At 38.8% G+C, this 19,895-nt stretch overlaps 3 protein-coding genes across 3 annotated transcripts in view; 1 reads left to right on the top strand and 2 right to left on the bottom strand.

Annotated features, from left to right (window-relative positions):
* Nucleotides 1-16,159, top strand: part of LOC141810103 (uncharacterized) — a 21,273-nt gene extending 5,114 nt beyond the window's left edge. Inside the window, exons 18-41 of the mRNA XM_074697446.1 lie at nt 1,015-1,151; nt 1,233-1,358; nt 1,442-1,632; nt 1,721-1,809; nt 3,005-3,132; nt 3,229-3,356; nt 4,378-4,495; nt 5,328-5,546; nt 5,669-5,839; nt 6,071-6,220; nt 6,306-6,370; nt 6,528-6,657; nt 8,128-8,213; nt 8,305-8,434; nt 9,017-9,207; nt 9,360-9,450; nt 10,338-10,467; nt 10,539-10,726; nt 11,039-11,206; nt 11,295-11,431; nt 12,697-12,839; nt 12,934-13,028; nt 13,566-14,247; nt 15,660-16,159. Of these exons, the coding sequence (XP_074553547.1) occupies nt 1,015-1,151; nt 1,233-1,358; nt 1,442-1,632; nt 1,721-1,809; nt 3,005-3,132; nt 3,229-3,356; nt 4,378-4,495; nt 5,328-5,546; nt 5,669-5,839; nt 6,071-6,220; nt 6,306-6,370; nt 6,528-6,657; nt 8,128-8,213; nt 8,305-8,434; nt 9,017-9,207; nt 9,360-9,450; nt 10,338-10,467; nt 10,539-10,726; nt 11,039-11,206; nt 11,295-11,431; nt 12,697-12,839; nt 12,934-13,028; nt 13,566-14,247; nt 15,660-15,748 (3,782 nt within the window). The 3' untranslated portion in view covers nt 15,749-16,159. The remainder of the gene's footprint in view (nt 1-1,014; nt 1,152-1,232; nt 1,359-1,441; nt 1,633-1,720; nt 1,810-3,004; nt 3,133-3,228; nt 3,357-4,377; nt 4,496-5,327; nt 5,547-5,668; nt 5,840-6,070; nt 6,221-6,305; nt 6,371-6,527; nt 6,658-8,127; nt 8,214-8,304; nt 8,435-9,016; nt 9,208-9,359; nt 9,451-10,337; nt 10,468-10,538; nt 10,727-11,038; nt 11,207-11,294; nt 11,432-12,696; nt 12,840-12,933; nt 13,029-13,565; nt 14,248-15,659) is intronic.
* Nucleotides 1-19,895, bottom strand: part of LOC141800559 (bifunctional apoptosis regulator-like) — a 176,466-nt gene that overhangs the window by 129,699 nt on the left and 26,872 nt on the right. The window lies entirely within an intron of this gene.
* Nucleotides 17,447-18,658, bottom strand: LOC141800078 (lipopolysaccharide-induced tumor necrosis factor-alpha factor homolog). The gene is made up of 3 exons (XM_074682543.1): nt 18,634-18,658; nt 18,402-18,534; nt 17,447-17,575 (listed from the first exon to the last, which is right to left on the bottom strand). Exons 1-3 carry the CDS (start codon nt 18,656-18,658, stop codon nt 17,467-17,469), a joined length of 267 nt encoding a protein of 88 aa, XP_074538644.1. The 3' UTR covers nt 17,447-17,466.

Genomic DNA, 19,895 nt, shown 5'->3' on the forward strand with positions numbered 1-19,895 from the left:
AATTACACATAGAAACAAATAAGAGTCATAAAAAACAAAGGGGTTAAGACCATGAAAGACATAAAAGGACACAGATCGCACAACTCTCATGCTGAATTAAAAGCCAAAGAATAAAAGTGAGCTCTGAGACGCGATTTAAAAAGCAGATCATTGCACAATTTGGGAGCCACCACCGAAAAGGTTTGATCACCTTGGGCCTTTAAACAGTATTTTGGGTCCACGAGGTGAAAGTGTTCAGCAGACCTCAGGGACCGCAAGGGGGTGTAGATATTCAAAAGGTCACAGATGGACTGAGGTGCTGATCCTTGAAAAGATTTAAAAACAAATAATAAAATTTGAAAATTAATCTTAAAATGAACGGGAACCTAATGGAGGGACTCCAGGATCAGGGTGATGTGTTCGTGCTTTCGTGCTACTGTTAAAAAACTAGCAGCTGCATTTTGGACTAACTGTAAGTGTGCGAGGGAAGCCTGATTTAGACCAATGTAGAGAGCATTACAGTAGTCTAGTCGTGTAGATGAATTACCCGCTCAGAGTCGTTAAAAGATAAAAACCGATTTAATCTCGGATAAAAGCCTGGGGTGATAAAAACTGGATTTGACAACTGAATTTGTTGATCCAATTCAAAATCGCTGTCAACCTTTACACCAAGATTTATTAACTAGTATCTACCTATTTACCTAGTAGTAATTCATACCCTTAAAAATGATAATGTGGCACCTGTGGTTATGAAGCCTAATTCTTAGAAACAGTCCGATCAAACACATTTATAAACTACATGGCATGCCAATATTCTTGCACAAAAATGTTTACAAAGACGGAGGAGTTCACAGCTTCTGAAACGTGACAATGAATCATTTTAGCTTTCCCTGCTGACAGGCCACAGTGCTGCTCATAAGGCCCGCCTCCCCCATCTCAACAGATGGGACATGCATCATGAGTCACATGCTCATAGACTCTGAGAATACATCAATAAAACTGAGATAAAAATGTTGTTTCTCTTCATCCCTCCAGGACCAATACCTCTCGAGTGCTTTGGCAACAGCTCCATCCCCAGTTTTTACAAATTCCTCCAGTTCACATTCATGGAATTCAGGGTCCCCAACGTGACCACCTTCCTGTCCCTCATCCCTCCTGACAGAACACATCAGGTATGTATTCATCAATAATTAAGGGTTAATTGCAGTTCTTTTGTTTGACAAGACTGACTCATGTGAATATTTGTCCTCCAGGTGGTGAACTCCATGTCTCCATCGGATCTTGGGGAATATCTCAGTCATAACAATACTGTTGACGGTGATGCAGAGCTATGTGTGATCTACGATGAGTTTGAAAAGTTGATGTTTTTCCTTGAGACTGTACGTAGCACACTTCCTAACACAAACACATGAAAATGCTCACAAATGTGGAGATATAATATTCTTGTGTGCGTTCATTGCAGGAGGAGATTCCAGCCGCAGTGCGACAGCTCACACTGCCCTGCGTTTGGCCAAACGCTCTGAAGAACAACAATAGTTCAGTGGTCAATCGCATGTTTGACCGAAGTCTCAGAAATTACACGGCCTTTCTCACAAAGGATCTGATCAGCCCTGAGATCACACACAACGCCTCTTGCCTCGCCTTCCAAAAAGTGTACGTATGGACATCACAACAATTCATGACCACTTCATCTGAAATGTTTTGCTTTAACTCAGAGTAATGTTGTCATTTTTGGGCTCAGGGTTGTAATTCTAGGTGGATTTGACTACACTGATGCAGACTTTGTGGCGCCGGATGTGTTTGACACCATCAGGGATTACCTCACCACAGGTTGGTCTCCAGAATTAACCAGACTGTTTTTAATCTCAATGCCCACTCTGCACAGCTGGAATACATGCTTAGGGATATGGATTGGATTTCCAGCATTCAACTTTTTTTCTTTTTTTTAAGATTAAACATTTTGAGAGAAAAAAGTCCAACAATAAATTTTCCATATCTTTCTAATCTTCTTTTACCAGATGGTCTGATCTTGGTCTGGTAACACTAGCAGGTTAGAATAGAATTGACTAGAATAGAATAGAACTTTATTGTCATTGTAACAAGTACAACAAAATTGAAGTCACAGCGGCAATCAAGAAAACAAAAGTAGGAAACTGTATAGAAAGTGCAAAAAGGTCCATAAGAAACTAGATGATGACAGCTTGTCCATCATTCTCAAGTTCAGCCCGCCTCCACCTCCACAGGGTCCAGAACTGAGCTTCTTCAGCAGTCTGTTCAGTCTCTGTCTTCTGGATCCTGTCTGCTCACAGCAGGTGAAGCTCTTCCAATGTGGCGTTGGTGTCTGATGTTAGCTCTGTTAGCCATGTCTGTGAATAGCATGATGCTACTCTGCCCTCTGGTATTCGCTCTGTTGCTGGGTTAGCACAGCTAGCTTGTCCATCTTATTGGAGATAAATCTTAGGTTCCCAATAACGATGGATGAAAGGACAGGTCTATGTCGTCACTTCTTAGCTCACACCTGAGAACCAGAACGTCATCTTCACCTCCTTCTCCTCACCTTGTGGGAAGACATCAGGCCTTACACCAGTTAGCATTGACATGCTACAGGCTGCTAACAGCTGAGTTCACATGTAAACAATGCAGCCATGGTTACATGTAGGATCTCCAGACAAACACAGGAGAAAAAGTAGTAAAAATATCACTGAAGCCACAAAAAGTTTGGTGTCCATGACCAACAAATGAGCCATACAAAGTAATGATCCACTCCAAATACAAAGATTATGAAAAAGAGATGAAAAAAATTATAAGCAATGGACAAAGAAGAGAGAGCTGCTGCAAAAGGCAGCCATAGCCAACAGGGCAGCGCCTAGCAACATAGGTTAAAGGTAAAAGAAGTCATTTCTCTGAATAACTTTGGGGAACTTTTTTTGTATAAGATGCTCTATACTATAAATGATGTGTATCAACATTTCCTTTCCTTGCCTTTGTGATACTCTCTCTGTAAATACTTGCTTGTCATTTTTAGATTCAGCTCCGAGGTGCTACAACCCAAATAACCCAGACCTGAGCTCCACAGCCTGGTTTGCGCAGTACATCGGCCCTTTCATGTCTTTCCTCACTGTGGATGATCTGCAGACTTTTGGATCTCAAGATGTACTGAACCTAATGTGAAAAATCAACTTGGATCCCAGAGTTTGAAATAAGATCATCCTCTAAATGTTTACATCTTTCTCTCTCCCATATTTTTAGGTCATCCAGCAGTTCACTGTGAACCCTGAAAACATCGCCCTCCTCCACCAGAATGACTTGTTAGCCAACCTCACAAGCTACTATGTTGAGCTGGTTTATCTGCAGGACAGTAACTTCAACCCCATGCTGTGAGTCTTTAATGTGTTTTACTAAATGTTTTATGAGCAAAAAGTAACTGGGTACTCGGACTGTAGCGGCAAATTTTATGATGCCTGTACAAAACAAAAAGACTTTCAAACCGCTGCATACAACATGGATATCCCCAAATATGTCTGTAAACTGCTCAATAGGATCTGTTCTAAAATTTACATGGCAAATATCCAAGGCTTCATCTTTAAATGATGAGGTCATTATCTCTTAATTGGCTCATGACAATTTGCAAGGAAGGGCTAAAACACCAAGGTGTGTCAATAGCTTTGCTCCTGACAGGCCTCCAGAGGGTTGGCCAATTGGAGGGAAGGAGATTTGTGGATGAAGTAGCCTTAAAGAGACAACAGCGAAAACAGTTTGTTTTAGAGACTGAAAGGAGGGTTTTCTGAAACACTAGCATAAATAGAGCCTTTCTGCACTGTGAATCATGCAAAAACTACCACAGGGGTAACAGAGGGACAGTATTCAGCTTAAAAAAGCAGAATATCCCTCCTAAGGAAACTTTAAGAAACTGCTCTTATGGAGTTTTAAAGCAAGAGATGTGTTTCACACATTGTGTGATACACAAAAAGCAGCAGGCCGACAAAGAAATTCAGGGTTAAAATACATTTACTCATATGTTATTGTTTATTCCTTGATATTATTTGCAGTATTGAACTCTAAATTCATATATTGCAATGGTTACACAAAGATTAACATGGATTTTATTTCAGAGTACAGTTCTTCACAGGAGAACATCCTGTTGAAAGAATCTATTGTTTTGCTAAGCAAACAGAAAAAGAGCTACTACCCAGCAGTAAATAAGGAAGAATATGTTGTTGAGCAGCAGCTTTGACTATTAATAGGTACTGAACATTCAACTGATGATACGAAACAAGGGTTTAAGTACAGGCCTTTACTGAGAAAAGAATGCTTAATGAGAGTGGGATGTAATGTCTAGAGTTAAAAGGACCTCTGCCCTCTGACTGGAGACTGATTCTTCTCTCTTTCTTCTTGCAGACTTCCTGTGATAGCATTTTGTGACGTCCCTGGCATGGCCTTCAGGCAGCTGACTGAGGCACAAAGTGTAATGGTTCTGCACAACGTGACTGATATCTGTACGGATCTGGACCCACAGGTTAGAGACACAGTAACAAGACAGCTTACCGTTCAAGCTTGTAAAAGGGTTAAGTACAGGGGGCAATCTCTGTTTCCTTGCAAATTGTGGAAGTGTCAAGATCCTACACTTATTGTTAACTATTAATTTGAATGAGTCTAAGGGGGCTGAGATGGCAGCAAAGCACTTGAACATCATAGGTAACGGTAAAGTCATTCTAAACCACATACAACTCTGCTCCCTCGTCTGTAACCTCATAACTCTCACTGTGCTTTTTTTCCTGACAAAAGAGGCATTTTCAAGATGTCTGCAGTCACCAAAAAGAAATTCAAAACTGTTGAAAGGTGAAAGATTTTGTAGATGATGACTGATTGTCAAGACCCATCACACATCTACACTCTGTAAAAATAACCTGAGTCTGAAACAGTGTTGCAGTCATGAAAAATGCAAGCAGGATACAAATCAAAACATTAAAGCCATGTCCACACGTAGCTGGGTATCAAGGAAACCACTTAAAGTCATATACATTTAGTCCTGTCATCCACACGAAACCACAGTTTTACATCACTAAAAACGATGTTTTGAAACTGAAAACTCTGGCCAAAATCGAGCTGCACTTATTGGTAGATGTGGACTAAAACATTTTCAAAAACATATGAGCCGAGGATATTCATTTTTTAAAATACCTGGGTACATGTGTTCAAGGCCTAAATGACTCACTTACCACAGTCAGCTATAAACTAACACTTTGGTCCATCAGTAAGGTCCTTTTGCAGTTGTCTCAGGAGTCAGTCTCCCTCTTGAGAATATCTTAAAGTCTTGTTCATCAAGCCTTTTTTCCTCTTCTCTCTAGATCTCTGCAGCTTTGGCAGGTAACCTTGGTGAAAACATTGATTCTGCTGACATTTCTGCCCTCGGCAATGAGAGCACCAGCTTGTCCACTGGTCAGATCCTAATGATAAATCCTCGGGAGCTTTTAGCTTCTCTCAACACTCTCGGCTCAGTGATGGGCTGGAATCGAGGGCAGGCTCGGGCCATCATCCTGTCTCTGATGACTTCAGGGATGATGAAGGTAGTTTCAGTCAGTGCATGTCTAGTCTAGCAAAGATTTTTACAGGGTTTAGAAAGAGACTCACTGTTTTGCTGCTTCTGCGTCTGTTTTTTTTTTTTATTTATCTTTTTTTATTCTGCCAGATCAACAACGCTTCGTCTTTGGTTATGCTGGGCTCTCTGGTCACAGGGATCTCCTCGACAACTTACATGAGCATCAGCAGCACTGAGCTCATTGCTGCTGGTCAAAGTGCTTCGTTTTTGTCACACTTCACCTCTGCGCCAACAATCGTCAAGCAAAGCTATGTCACTCAGGTACGACAGCTTCAATCCTTCATGACAACTTTAGAAAAATAGAATTAAACCAGGAACTCTACAGACAGAGATTTTACCATCCATAGCTGAGTGGAAATACAAGTATAAAAGAATGAAAGACCCTGTGAAGTGACCAGTGAGAACTAATTTAGCTCATTTAATAGTCATGATTTTCCATATGTGCCTCAATGGGGAAATTTAAATTCACATCTACCGCACAACCCTTTTTAGATCATATCTGCAAACAGCAACAGCGAGGTGATCATTGAGAACGTTGCGGATGAACTGGCCACTGAAATCCCTCCAGTTTACGTGACCCGCCTCACCACCAGTACCACAGTGATCAAGACAGTCAACAGGAAGAAATGGAAACGGCAGCAGGTTAGAGGAGTCACTTTAACTGCATTGTGTTTTACCCTTTTTCTGGACATGGGTTTGTTCTCAATTTTAACCCTTTTTTTTCCAGATTGAGTTGTTCTTTGCTCAAATAGCCACTGAACAATCAACTGCAGAGTTGGGGGGTCCAGACAGGTGAGTTACTGTGACACTTAAAAAAAAAAGTGGGGGGACACAAATATCCACTCCATAAATACTCTGCAGGGGGATAATAATTTGTGTGTGTGTGTGTGTGTGTGTGTGTGTGTGTGTGTGTGTGTGTGTGTGTGTGTGTGTGTGTGTTTGCATTCAGCTTGTCATCTTCAGTGCTTCAGGGCTTCACATGTACAGCGGTGAGGAACATTTCAAAGAGACAACGAAAGAAGCTGATCAGAGCCTGTCGCAGGAGGGGCAGGAACAGAGTGAACCTGCAGGAGCCGCAGGTGAGATGAGGCCTTAGTGTGTGTGTGTGTGTGTGTGTGTGTGTGTGTGTGTGTGTGTGTGTGTGTGTGTGTGTGTGTGTGTGTGTGTGTGTGTGTGTGTGTGTGTGTGTGTGTGTGTGTGTGTGTTTGTGTGTGTTTTTGTGTGTTCAATTACAATAAAGCTGAAACAATGTGTCTTAGTTTCCCCCTTGTCCACCGTGGGGCCAGATAAGGAAAAAAGAAAAGCAATACATGAACAAATATGTACACTGAGGTAACAAGCAGTTTGATCATTTCATGGACAGGTCACACAGATATTTTTGGGGCAAAGTAAAGTGTCTATAGATAAAGGATGTATGTGCAAAAACATTAAGGCTCCTACAGCGAAACTGCAGCTGCTTGATTCTGTGGCATACCTCAAACCATCAAACTGACTCAAGCACATTTGGAACCATAGACTGTATAATTAATGGACATAGTCTCCCTGACGTCACCTGTCTGTTTCTGAAACACTTTTGAAGCAAATCGGCTATAGCAGCCATATTGGCGGTGACGGGGCTTCAAGTACAGCTATTGTGTGCCCGTCAGTCATGTGAGCTGACCTCCAAGTTAGAAAAAAACCTCCTATGTACAGTGGGCGCCGATAGTAAAATTAGCGATTCAGAGAGGAGACGTTTTTTGATCCAGGCTGTAAACAGGTCAATTTTGTGAAAACTGCATTTTTTTGGCTTGGTGTTTATGTATGCAGAACTTCCATGGTTCTGGGGCCAGCCTCAAGCAGACATTTGAGAAACAGCAGATTTCAGCACTTGCGCATTGTTTCATATTCTTAGACCGGAGGTTGCCACTTGGTTGGAAACTAAAAATTAATTAATTAATTACTTTCATCAATGGCAGATGCATTTTTAAGGTCTCAGGAGAAGTTATCTTAGGCATTTAGCTTATTAGATAATAATAATGATAATAATAATAATAATAATAATAATAATAATAAAAATAATAATTTAAATGTCTGATATAGATTTTCCTGAAATCTTGAGCATGAGAAAAATACTTTGTTTTTAAATGAAAATGAAAAAAAAGGTCCCCAATTGAGAAAATACATTCTGTTTCCCATTAGTAAGGATCATAACATCTCAAGTTTTAGGCTTTAGGCAATTTAAAGGCCCAAATAACACTTTAATGATTCAAAACTTTCAAAGTAACTCAAAATATTTTATCTAACAGCAGGTTTGCAGTCAAAGTTTAATACAACTTAAATCAGATTTGTTGATGACAATATGACATCTTTAAATAAATCTACTCTTTAAGTCAGGGTATAGTTGGCTGTTGTTACCATGGAGATGAGTGGCAGTCTTTATCCACAGCAATCTGTGCTTTTGCTTGACTTCAGATCTTTAAGAAAAAGTCTCTTTTTTTAACGCATCATCTTTTAAGGTCCAAATTAAAGTTTGTACAGCTAACAAAAGTCACATCTTTTCTCCCCCACAGCTGAACTGCATGTACAACACCATTAGAAACGAAACAGACATCACCAACTTCAGTGTGCTCCCTCATGATATGCTGTTGTACTACGAGTGAGTTTCATCAGCATTTAACAGTCTAAAGTCAAGCTGTGATTTTTAATACGATGACTGTTTTATCTGTGTCTTCCTTCTCTCTCCACAGTTATTCTCTGGTGTCACAGAACAGCTGCAGGTCTTACTTTGAAGAGCTGGCAGAGGCAGACTTCTCTCTCATCTCCTCTGCCCAGAGTTTCAGACGAACTGATCTGTTTGATAATGCCAGGAGCTGCCTGGTGAGTCACCAAACAAAAACCTGTTATATCTGTTTTATCAGTTTTACCCTTAAAGGGATTGTTGACTGAAGAGCCAGATTATATTTGGAAAGCAATGGAGGAGTTTAAAGGTTTAAGTAAGTAGATGGATGGTGCATTTTTAATTTCCCTTTATCTTACATTTAACAAAAAGAATATCAGACCATGATTCAATAGAATCTGAATTCCATAACGGTGTTTTAGAGAAATTTCTTGGAAGTTTTTTTTCAATCTGCTGCCACAGAGGAGACAGGCTATTTGACCCATGATGCAATCAGTCACTGAGGGCAGCTTAAATATTTTGGGTTCACTTTTTGATAGCTGCTACATCATCCATTTGGAAAAATAAAGTTTAGGTCAAACATATTAAAATCAGGTTTTACCCCCTCGGACAGGAAATAATATGGAGCATTTGACCAGTCTAACTAACCAGCCTCCAGATGATTGTTGTGTGCATCGATAATCCCTTTCAACAGCTGACTTTAAAATTCAAATGTAACTGAAGTGATTTTTAGTCTCTTGCTTCTGTCCTGACCTTTTTTTATAACTTTTTTATTTTCCTAGAGCATTACAAGCACAAGCTTAACAAAGGATAATATAGCTGTGTTGGGAAACATGTGCTGCACTCTGGATGGGTCCTACATCCAGAATTCAGACCCATCCATGTTGGAAAAGCTGAAAACCTGCTCAGACCTCACTTCAAGTCAAGGAGAAGCCATGGAAACGCTCCTGCTAAGTGGTAGTACACAGTTTGGGTATGTCAACAACAGCAAAACACTTCACTCAGTGATAGATAAAGGTTTATTTGAGATCAGTAGCTGCCTGTGCAACTGAAAAAAATACAAAGACATCTTTTTTTCATTTCAAATTCAGTTAAGGATATTTTTTCACTTTTTAAAAAAATCAGGGCTTCATCAACATGGAACTTACAGACTCTAAAGGACCTCGACATGTTAAACCTGTATCTGCCTTCAAGCTTCTATACTAATTTCAACAAGGTAAGACACACAAACACAACTCCACTGATAGACCAACTGCAGAGATGTGTCTGTAATTTAAGCAGTGCTGCACCCCTAACCCTTCCAGTATAAGTTTTCCAGCCGTGAGTTTGAGTATCTCACTGAGATTTTCGATATTTTGTTGTCGCTTTCCCAATTTTTTGTCTCTTTTGAAATATGTTTCTGGTATTTTATAAAGATATGCATCTATTTTTTGATGAAACAACACAATTTCAGTTTGAACATATGAGTCAGTCTCTTTGCACTATATTTATCAAATATTGTCTTTGAAGGATTTGAAACCATCGTCTTTTGTTCTCACACAGTGACCCAACCCTATAGAAATTAGGTTCCTACAACAATGTAACATAAATTGATGATTAAAGCATATTCTGTTGACCACAAGCTAATGTGGATCGAAAACATTCAGAGCTCCCCCTGGTGGCCAGCTGTAGTACGGAAAACTAGCCTTCTTTTCAGAACAGATGGGGCAAACTAGGATCATAAAATACGTAACAATGTATTGTTCCCAAGCAGGTTTCTATCTGTACATTCAGAATTCATTATGCTGATTTATGTACAAGGGTGCATGTTTCTGAAAGGTTTAGTTTGGTTTTAAAGAGGGGGTATGTTGGCATAATCATGTTATTTACCGGATCAACAGAGTAAAGGCAAGTGAGGAGAAAACTTTACAAAAGGGACACTGAATGGCAGAAATTATTATCTTCATTCAATTTATTTTAGACCCTTAAGCAGAACTCTAAACTTTATCATAAAACTGTCTTTATTACTATGGGTGTGCTTTCTAAGAATTTTACAAAGGATTAGATTGAGTTTTTTGTTTTAATATTGAATTTTTGTTCTTTGTTTTTTTGTCTTGCGAGCAGAAAACAAAGCGGCAGTTTTTGAGGGTCTTCCTGAGAGTGCTTAGGCAAAATAAAGTGAGCAGACAGAAGAGGCGGAGGTTTAAGAGACAAATAAGGAGGTCCATTAGATCACAGTCAAAACGCTCAATAGGTGAGTTACCCTGAATGTTCCACTACTCCTTTTTTTTTTCTTTTTCTAATTTATTTTTTTCTGCATCTCAGAAAACCAGTGCACCGTAGGAAATATCACCAAAGTGGAAATCAGCGATGAGGCATTCCCCATTGATTACGATGAAACGCAGTTCGACCTCTGCCTCAGCCCCACCACAGTCAAAGACAACTTGGCTGCGATTACTGAAAAGGTTGACCTGGAGGAATACCTCAGGATTGTTCTTGCCAAGCTGAACGAGGTGAGAAATGGGAGCCTGTGTAGCTTTGAGTACTGTGAAGAGTCCAGTTTTTAAAAGGGCTGTTACAAGTTCAGGCTTTAGTGGCAGTAAGATTTGTCCAATTAACTGATTACACGTCTTTGTTGACAGTATGAGAGCCAGAGCCTGTAAATAACATGGACTGAGTTTTGTAACCAATTGGTTTCTGAACAGGTGTAATGAAATGGACTCCAACTAAATTCTGACTAGTGTTTTGTGTTTTATCTCCTTTTCCTGCCAAAAAGGACGGACTTTTTGTTTCTCTAATGCCTTTCACTAATCTTCTATTCCCAGGCTTACGCTGACAGCTCTACCATCCCAGAGAGTCAGGTCCTGGTTCTGGGCCCAGCGTCCCGGCTTGCCACCATTGATGACATCAACAAGTGGACAATCACTGAAATAGACACACTTTCTTCTTTAATGGACATGTCAGAGGGGAATGGAGACTGGGACCCGAGCCTGGTGAGCAAACCAATAAATAAAGGTGTGTTTTCCATGTCTGTACATAACTTAATGGTCTTCATAAATGAATGTTCCTCTTGTCATGCAGGCTAAAGCAATCATCACAAAGTATCTGAGCAAAGAGGGGAACACACTGGGCAGTGCTGAGCTCAACTCCATCGGAGGCCAGAACCTGTGCACGATGGACACTGAAGTGCTGCAGAATATTACCGTAGAAAGCATCAGGTGAGAGATCAGGGTCTGAAGGATCGTTACAGTAAGGATTGTTAGTTACCCGGGTTCGGGTCACAGGGGCAGCAGCAAGAAAGATGAGAAGGATGAGAAAATATAGAACACACACAATAGCTGTGTTGCAACTACCTCACACTCCCACACTCAGTCTCTTTTATCTCCTCAATGCTAGCTAACTATTATAAGAGTTATGTTTCCATTTTATCAAACCTTTTCTAATCTTCAACCTGGGCACAAAGATCAAATGGGATTTGAGAGCGACCTGACCAGAATGTGTCACTTCAGGGTGAAGTTTCACTCTTTTAAACCATAGTCGTATGTTGGAAATGTCTCTTTAGGCCTACGGTGTAGCATGACAAACTGTCGGAGTGTTTTTGTCCGGTCTTTGTTTTTTGCAAGAGGGAGCTAACAAAACAGACTGTAGCACTGTTTGGACTGGCACTCTCTGAGGGACAGTCCCTCGATGGCTTGTATAGGGTGGGACAGAAAAGAGGATGCCATGCAGTTCATCTCACAGTCTGCAGAAAAAACAAGTTTCACAATTCTGTGACTTAAATTTAGGTCAGGCTGAATTTTCACTGTTATAGATAAGTGGTCGAAAGGGAGGACTCCGTTTTCCAGGAGCACTGTGGCCCACTGTTGTAAAGATGTGACTCCTGCCATGACATGCATTTATTTTGGAAGCAAATAAATGTAAATCAGATCTTTCTTTTACCCTTTCTTTTTTAATTCAAGACAATTATTTGTGCAATGCATAGAGATGTGTCAATATGTTAATCTATAGTTATGTAGCACTATTTTTGAAAATGTTACTCATAGCCTGATGCTCTGAGATGTGTCCATAATGTGTAATATTGATGGACTTGTGATCAACCCAACCATAGGTCTCTGAAAATGATATTTAGAAATAACTGAATTTGGTGCTGGTAATCTCATTTTAAATTGTGCATTATGTTGGGTGCCATGCAAGCTGCAAATTCTGGCCATGAACAAAGAACAGCTTAGGTCTAAATAGCTAATTTCCCTTTCAACACACACTGTATAGGAGTTATTTTTCTGATAACTCACCAGTTTGGTAGATACTAAGATTAAGTGTTTGGCAGAATCAGAGGCATAATTTACTGGACTGACAAGTCACCTCTTGCAATGTTGACCAACTAAGTTTGGGTCAGCATATCCAATCCAGCATGTTTCCAATCTCTTTGTTTGGGTGGTTACTTCCTTCTCATTCTCACCTCCTTTTTCATGTCCCCCTGCAGAGCAGCAAATGCCCTGGCTATATCCAACTGTACCCTAGTAAAAAAGCAAGTTCTGTTTGGCATTGCCAAACAAGCATTTGCCACAAACACCCGAACAACAACTGTCTCTGCTTCCACCTACCAGCTCATAAGCTCATACACAGGTGAGCAAATACACTCACACACATTTATACAGCATGCTGGTAACCTGATATAACAGGTTAGTAATAAACAAATACTTTTCCTTCTGGCCTACAGGGGGCGCAGACTTGAACTATGTTCGAAGTTTGGCAGCCTCAGATATCAACATGGACCTACCTACCTTCACTGCTTTGGATGAGAATGTGATACAGGTCAGTGATATATGCACACTCCTATGTTTTCCTCTAAATGATTTTATTTTCCACACTTAAAACCAAGATTTTAGTCCCTTTCAGTCTTGTTTAGCTTTTTATTTAAAGTATGAAATTAGAAAAGATATTTCTCTTTGAAATAATTTGATTTCTGGTTATTTATTATTATTATTTTCTTATTTTTTAGTTTCTAATGTAAAATTGAATTTATGTTGATACTTTCTTCTGGAGTGACTCAAACAGCCATTTTTGGAACTACAGTCATCAGCATGACACTAACTGTGAACATGTCCTTTTATGAAGCTGAAAGCAAAATGAGCCGTTCAGGCCCAAGCCATTTGGTGAAACCAAGCTTTGTATATTAGTGCAATAGCCTCAAGCAGACATTCAATAAACTGCAACTTTTTTTCTGCATAGGCTTCTTTTTTTAAGCCAAATGTTGCCCCTTGGAGTAGAGCCCAGGTTTAATTAAGTACATACTAGTAGTTATTTCTTTTGGCAAAAGTGGCCTTAATGAATCATCTCTGCTCTCTTTAGGAACTGACAGTAGAAAATGTCAGAGGTCTTCTTGGAACCAACCTGCCAGACCTGAAGTCCTATGAAAGCGAAACAGTGGTACAAAACTGGGTTCGTAGCCAGTTGCAATCAGACCTTGATACACTAGGTATTGGCATTACAGGAGGCAGGACTGGTGCCACCGGCTCTCCTGCCACAACAAAACCATCAGCCACCACCAAACCTGGAGCTACTGGAGCAACCACCAAACCTGGAGCTACTGGAGCAACCACCAAACCTGGAGCTACTGGAGCAACCACCAAACCTGGAGCTACTGGCGCTACCACCAAACCTGGAGCTACTGGCGCTACCACCAAACCTGGAGCTACCGGAGGAACCACCAAACCTGGAGCTACCGGAGGAACCACCAAACCTGGAGCTACTGGAGGAACCACCAAACCTGGAGCTACTGGAGGAACCACCAAACCTGGAGCTACTGGAGCAACCACCAAACCTGGAGCCACCACCAAACCTGGAGCTACTGGAGGAACCACCAAACCTGGTGCTACTGGCGCTACCACCAAACCTGGAGCTACTGGAGCTACCACCAAGCCTGGAGCTACGACAAAGCCTGGAGCCACCTCCAAACCTGGAGCTACCACTGTCTCCTCCTCAAACAACCCCACAACTATCTCCTCCTCTGCAACCACCAACTCCACAACAGGTGAGGGTTTAAAAATTTGCAATTTGCAAAATGACAGCTTTTACCAGGTCTGTCACGCAGAAAGAATTTTAATGTTGGCTACTTATTCTTTTACTAAAAAAAAACATAAGTTTTCACCCTGCAGAAAGTCACAATAAGCAAGTAAAACAAACAACAATAAATTATTCAGACCACAACCACCAAATCCTGACAATAGTGCCATTACCCACTATCTAGAGATGTTAGCTTCTTGTTAGCTTGAATAAAACACATTTTTGTCAATACTAGTCCGGATTTAATACCCTTTACATCATGTTTTTTTAATAAAGTTAAAACTTTTATAGTGTCTGAAGGTTAGCTTAATGCTTATATAGTTTGTTCACTATGTCCAGTTAGTATTTCCTGTCACAAAATTTTGTTGGCTAGCCTTATGCTAGCTTAACAGATATGTTTACATCTGATTAGGTTTGGGGGTTTTTGGTGAATGAAAAGTATATTTTACTGTAACTTACGTTTATACTTTGCAGCCAGCAGTCTCATTTTCTCAGCTTCTTAGCTAGCTTTAAGCTTTAAATGTTGAAGAAGCCCTTGACTAAAAAGTTACTGAAACTTTTTTTTTTAAACTGTACAACAAATACCTAAAAATACATGTCTTTTTTTTAATTATCATTTTCTTCAACAGTAATAGTGGGACTTTGGTTGGCACTGGTTTGATAAACAGAGGCTGTGCTCCTTATATTAGTCACTGACTATGGGCCATTATCTATACTCTGTACCCCCCACATTTTCTGTCATTCTTTAGGTGTCCTATCCAACAAAGGCAAAAATATTCCAATAAACGAACAAAATAAAATCAATAACAAACCCAAACTAAATATACATTGGGCTAAATGCTAACAGAAGTTGTCTTGTCAAATGTGTTAACTGTCATATCTGTTGTGAATCTTGACAACCTGTTGTTCTTTCTAAGATTTGGGGTACATTTTTACCTTTATTCGACATAACAGCTAAAGAAAAGACAGTGAGGGGTTAAGGTAAAAAATGTGGTGCAAGAGAAACAGTATCTGTAACTGGGCTGCATGATTTCATTTGACCAGAGCCCCACTCCTGGTTTTTAATCTATAAATACATATCAAAATTATAACTCTTAGTCCAAATCACAACAAATGTGTCTTCATTAAAGAACATAGCAGTATAATATTGTACCTGCACTAAAACTTCTCACTCTGAACATAATGTGATTCCACTTTATTTATTTTTATTTAGTCTTTATTTAGTTAGGTTAGTCCCTTAGAGATTAAAAACCTCTTTTTCAAGAGACCTGGGCTTTCTGGTTTACTGAAGGAGGAAGCTGTGTTAACATCATAAATGTTCTTGGCAGTAACAAATTCCACTCTAAAATAATCTGTCCTTGTGCTGTTGTCCGTCTTCAGGCAGTGGCGTTAGCGTACGAGCAGACGCTGGCTTCTCCCTGCTCGTTGTCTTCACGCTCCTCTTCACTTCTCAGCACATTCTGGTATGAAGAAAGATACCGTTTGTGATGACTGAAATGTTTGGACAAGCAGAAGGAAACCTGTTGGAAGTACGATGATGTTGATGATGATGATGATGATGATGATGATGTTGATGATGATGATGATGATGATGATGATGATGATGATGGTGAAGCAACCCACAATGGTTACTTCAAACCATAAGCAGTGCTAATGATTCCTGGGAAAAGAGTGCAATTTCTGTACAACATTACAGTTGATGTAAGTATGTTTTCTCAACACTGAACTCTTAAATCACAATCACTGTGAAACCTTTTCACTGATAACTTGAAACCTCGCTTACATATATTTACTGGCCTTTTTCTTTCTGACTGTGTCTTATTGGTTTTAGGATGGAAAGTTAACAGTGAACATCCATTTTGTTGCCCCTTTTCAAAACTCTTAACCCAACTGACACTTTATCTTTGTTGTATGGTATATGACTGACACAATCCAAGTTGTTTTTACAACTATTGTGTGAATATTATCATGGGCTGAGATTTGTGCTTTTAGAAACTGGATTTAAATCATTAAATTCATTTTAAAAGGTATGATCTGAAGTCAAATTTAATGTTTTGAAAATGACTCCCAAACGTTTAATGGTGAAAGTGAGAGAAAACCGGTAAAATTGTTGTTCTGTCGTTGATTTCTTTTATTCCTCATAATCAAAGATGTACTTGTGTTTCAGAGGGATTGTTAGCTTTCGAGCTGCATTCTTCTGGGATCAAATTATTTGGCTCACATGATAAAGCAGATGTCATCATGTGTTAGGAGTTTGAAAATTGTGTCATTAGCATTGGGACCTTTTCACACTTTCGAAGGACTGGAATGAAGGTTAAAGTTTATGCTTTATTTGTTCATGTCACTATATGTATCTGTGTTCAAAAAGCACTTGCTTCAGACAGGCTCACTCTGAATATAGAACAGTGAGCTTTGAGCTGTATGATCATTAATAAATGTAAAAATCTTAGCAGCACAATCTAAGTAACTTTGTCATTTTTTCAGTTCTTTTGAAGGAAAGAGAACAACACACCAGGTAGAATCACACTGTTTTATTGGTATGCTGACACAAAAATTAACACCATATGTTGTCAGAGAACTACAAAGTTTGTATCAAGTAATCACAATCTGTTAATCCTGCCTCTGAAGGACCTGCATAATACTTCTGAATAAGAGGATGAGTGGATTATAAAAATTTTAGCTGCAGCAGTTGTTATTGATCATAACATTATAGCAGCAGTAGTTAGTAAACAAGTTTTCTGTTAGATGAAAACATAACCATATCAAGGAATTTTACCTTTTATAACATAATTTCTGATTGAGATATAAAAAGACAAAATTTGATGTGGACAAAATTGCAACAGTATGGGATATAAAGTAAAACATTACACTGCAAAGTTGAACTGTTACAAGAATAAAGTTGCTTCAAAATGTTAAGATATTACTCACTTTGCAGTATGATTTCATTCTCAAAGTATGATTTATTTTTTCGGATTATTTTAGCCCGTGGCCATGAAACTACACTGTTCACAGAAATAACTTGAAACTGTAAAAAAATTAATTGGCACGTCATAATTACCAGAGCTCAATGTCGTCCAAATGACTCAAAATTTATTATAATAACATACAAAAAATCAAATAATTCATTTTAAGATGTATGCAACCTTCAAGGTTTTTTTAATTAAATCCTTTTTATTAAGCACAATAATTATAAGCGTTTATAGACGCCAAGTTCAGCCTTGCAGGTAGGACAGGTGTGCTTTGCATTTTTCAGTCGGTCCACACAGAAAGGGATGAGGCAGCAACCTAAAACAAAGCTGGAGAAGATCGCAGGTAATGTCAGGACCATCAACTTAAGCCATTTAATCTCCTATCTGCTCATCAAAATAAAGATATGAAGAGTTAAATTTCACAGTTTTTTATGGTCATATTATTTACATTTGTCATTCAACTTTAGAGTCTATAACATCTACGGTCACAATTTTTAATTCAGTCAAAGCTTGTTTATCCAAACTATTAAACTAATTTTTGCCTCACAAAGGATATGTTTGCTATTAAATAAAATTTTCTGTAGCTGCGGTTTGAACGTCAGATTTGTTAACCACACTTACGTGATAAACTTAAATATATCTCAGGCTAACAAAAATACTGAAAAAACAGTTCTGAAATTTATTTAAACAATTTTGAAATTTCAGAACTAGTGCACAACTTATTCTCTGTAACTTCCTTAATGTGTGTTCCTAAATCAAACACACAACTTTGGGATATTTGACAGTGAAAAAAAGATCAAGCAATTAATTTGTTGCCGTTTCTGACCATAACATTCATAATGTGGTTTGAAACAAATCTACTGATACAGTCCAAATCAGTGAAGCAAATTCATGTCAACATGAGATTTTTATACAAATCTGCAGGGCAGCCCATAAGTTTCCATAAATAAGAAAAATAAACATTAATTAAACAATTAATATGTGTTTTCAAAACAATGGTTGTCATAGAGAGCACATTATTTAATGAAAATGGTTGTACAACATAAAATGTTTATTTGTGTATGTATGGAAATTTATAGCCCACCCTGTACGGTACACAAACAAACACAATAACCACAAACAACCGTGTAAATGAAGTGATTCTTCTTCTTACCCACAGAGGAAGAGTCCTCCACAGAACAGGTATGTGAGCAGACCAGAGGTGTAGTCCACCTTTGAGAGGACTGTCTGATTGCATTTTGGACAGAAAACCTGAACTGGGCCATCTCCCAAAGGACCCACTGTGACTTGATGACATGAAGACACAGAAGTGGTTAGAATAAAGTAACAAACAGAGGAGCAAACTCCTGGTTTCTGGTTTAGAGTGATATACTGTTTAGACTCACCAACAGGTACTTGTGTGTTGGCCATTGTTCCTAAGAGCCAATCATTATAGGTATATTTTAAAACATGTTACAACATTAGAGAGACAATTCCATGATTCACAAAACAAGGTTTGATATGTTTGGTGTTTTTTTAACATCTCTCAGTGATAACAAACACTGCCTCTTAGTCCAATGAGGGGCATCTGAACACTATGATGGCCAGAAAGTTATCCTATTTAAATTACATTTTTTTTAAAAAGGCAAAATAAAAGCAAGAAAAGTGTGGATCCACTTAAAGATCCAAATAATGACTTAGAAAAGATATTGTACTTACAGTTTCTGTAGTGTACAGTTTGACTCCGAGGAGATTTTTCCCAATCTGACTTCAGCAACCCTTTCAACCTTGTTTTCGTCCCCACTAGTCATAAGATTGCTGAAATTGCTGTGCACTCTTCCCTGACCCAGCCCCGAGACAAACACTGAGTGAGGATAATTATTTATAACAGTGACCATCGAAAAACGCAGATTTATCAGGGAACTGCTCTCAGCTTCACTATCCTTTAGATGCATTTAACTGTGAACATTTTAGTCATGTTTTTGATCTTTATTTAGATTTTCTATTTTAAAAATATTTATTTTAGGATCATGATATTTTAGAGAAAATTACAGTTTTTCTACAGTCCAAACTAGAGATTGATACATTTTTCTGGATTTACATTACACAGTCACATTTTTAGTGAGAACACAATGCTGCTGGCTGTTGCTGCTTCAAGAGTAAGACATTACGTTTTCTTTTATGCAACAGAAAATGAAAGACTGAAGTGAAAAGTGTTTGCAGTTACATTTCCATCAGTCAAACAAATATCAAAAATGATCTGGTTTGTTAGAGAGCTTTGCAGTGCCTGAAACTGGAGAGGAATAACCTTCAGTTCAGCTAAAATTAACAGCACATGCTTCTGCTGCTGCAAATTAGATCTGCTGTTAAAATCTTAATGCGGTGGAACAGGTCACAGTGACACAGCAGCAATTCAGGATCAGTCTGCTGTCATCACTGGCTCAACTTGGCTTTTTTCCACTTTTTAAAAAAAAATCTATTGAAAGAAAGTCGAACAGGAACATCTTTACAGAAAATGATTTGTTCATAAAAGTATTAATCTAGAAATATTTGAAAAGTAGAGAGAGTATTTTTTTCTTACTTTTTGATATAAAATTTACAACTTTTTGCAACATGCTAGTTTCTTTTGGTTTTAGAAAAATGTTAAAACCTTCAGTCACTTATGCAC

Source organism: Halichoeres trimaculatus, unplaced genomic scaffold (genome assembly GCF_033239565.1).
Source record: "Halichoeres trimaculatus isolate MK-OKI-2021-1 unplaced genomic scaffold, fHalTri1.1 fHalTri1_scaffold_2, whole genome shotgun sequence".
Classification (NCBI taxonomy): domain Eukaryota; kingdom Metazoa; phylum Chordata; class Actinopteri; order Labriformes; family Labridae; genus Halichoeres; species Halichoeres trimaculatus.

Bases quoted from the DNA above. Each gene is read 5' to 3' on its own strand.
- LOC141800078 (XM_074682543.1), bottom strand. From the start codon at position 18,658: ATGGCCAACACACAAGTACCTGTTG. The intron at 18,535-18,633 runs GTGAGTCTAAAC...CATGTCATCAAG, and splicing joins CAACACACAAGTACCTGTTG to TCACAGTGGGTCCTTTGGGA. The intron at 17,576-18,401 runs GTAAGAAGAAGA...GATCTTCTCCAG, and splicing joins GGAGGACTCTTCCTCTGTGG to CTTTGTTTTAGGTTGCTGCC.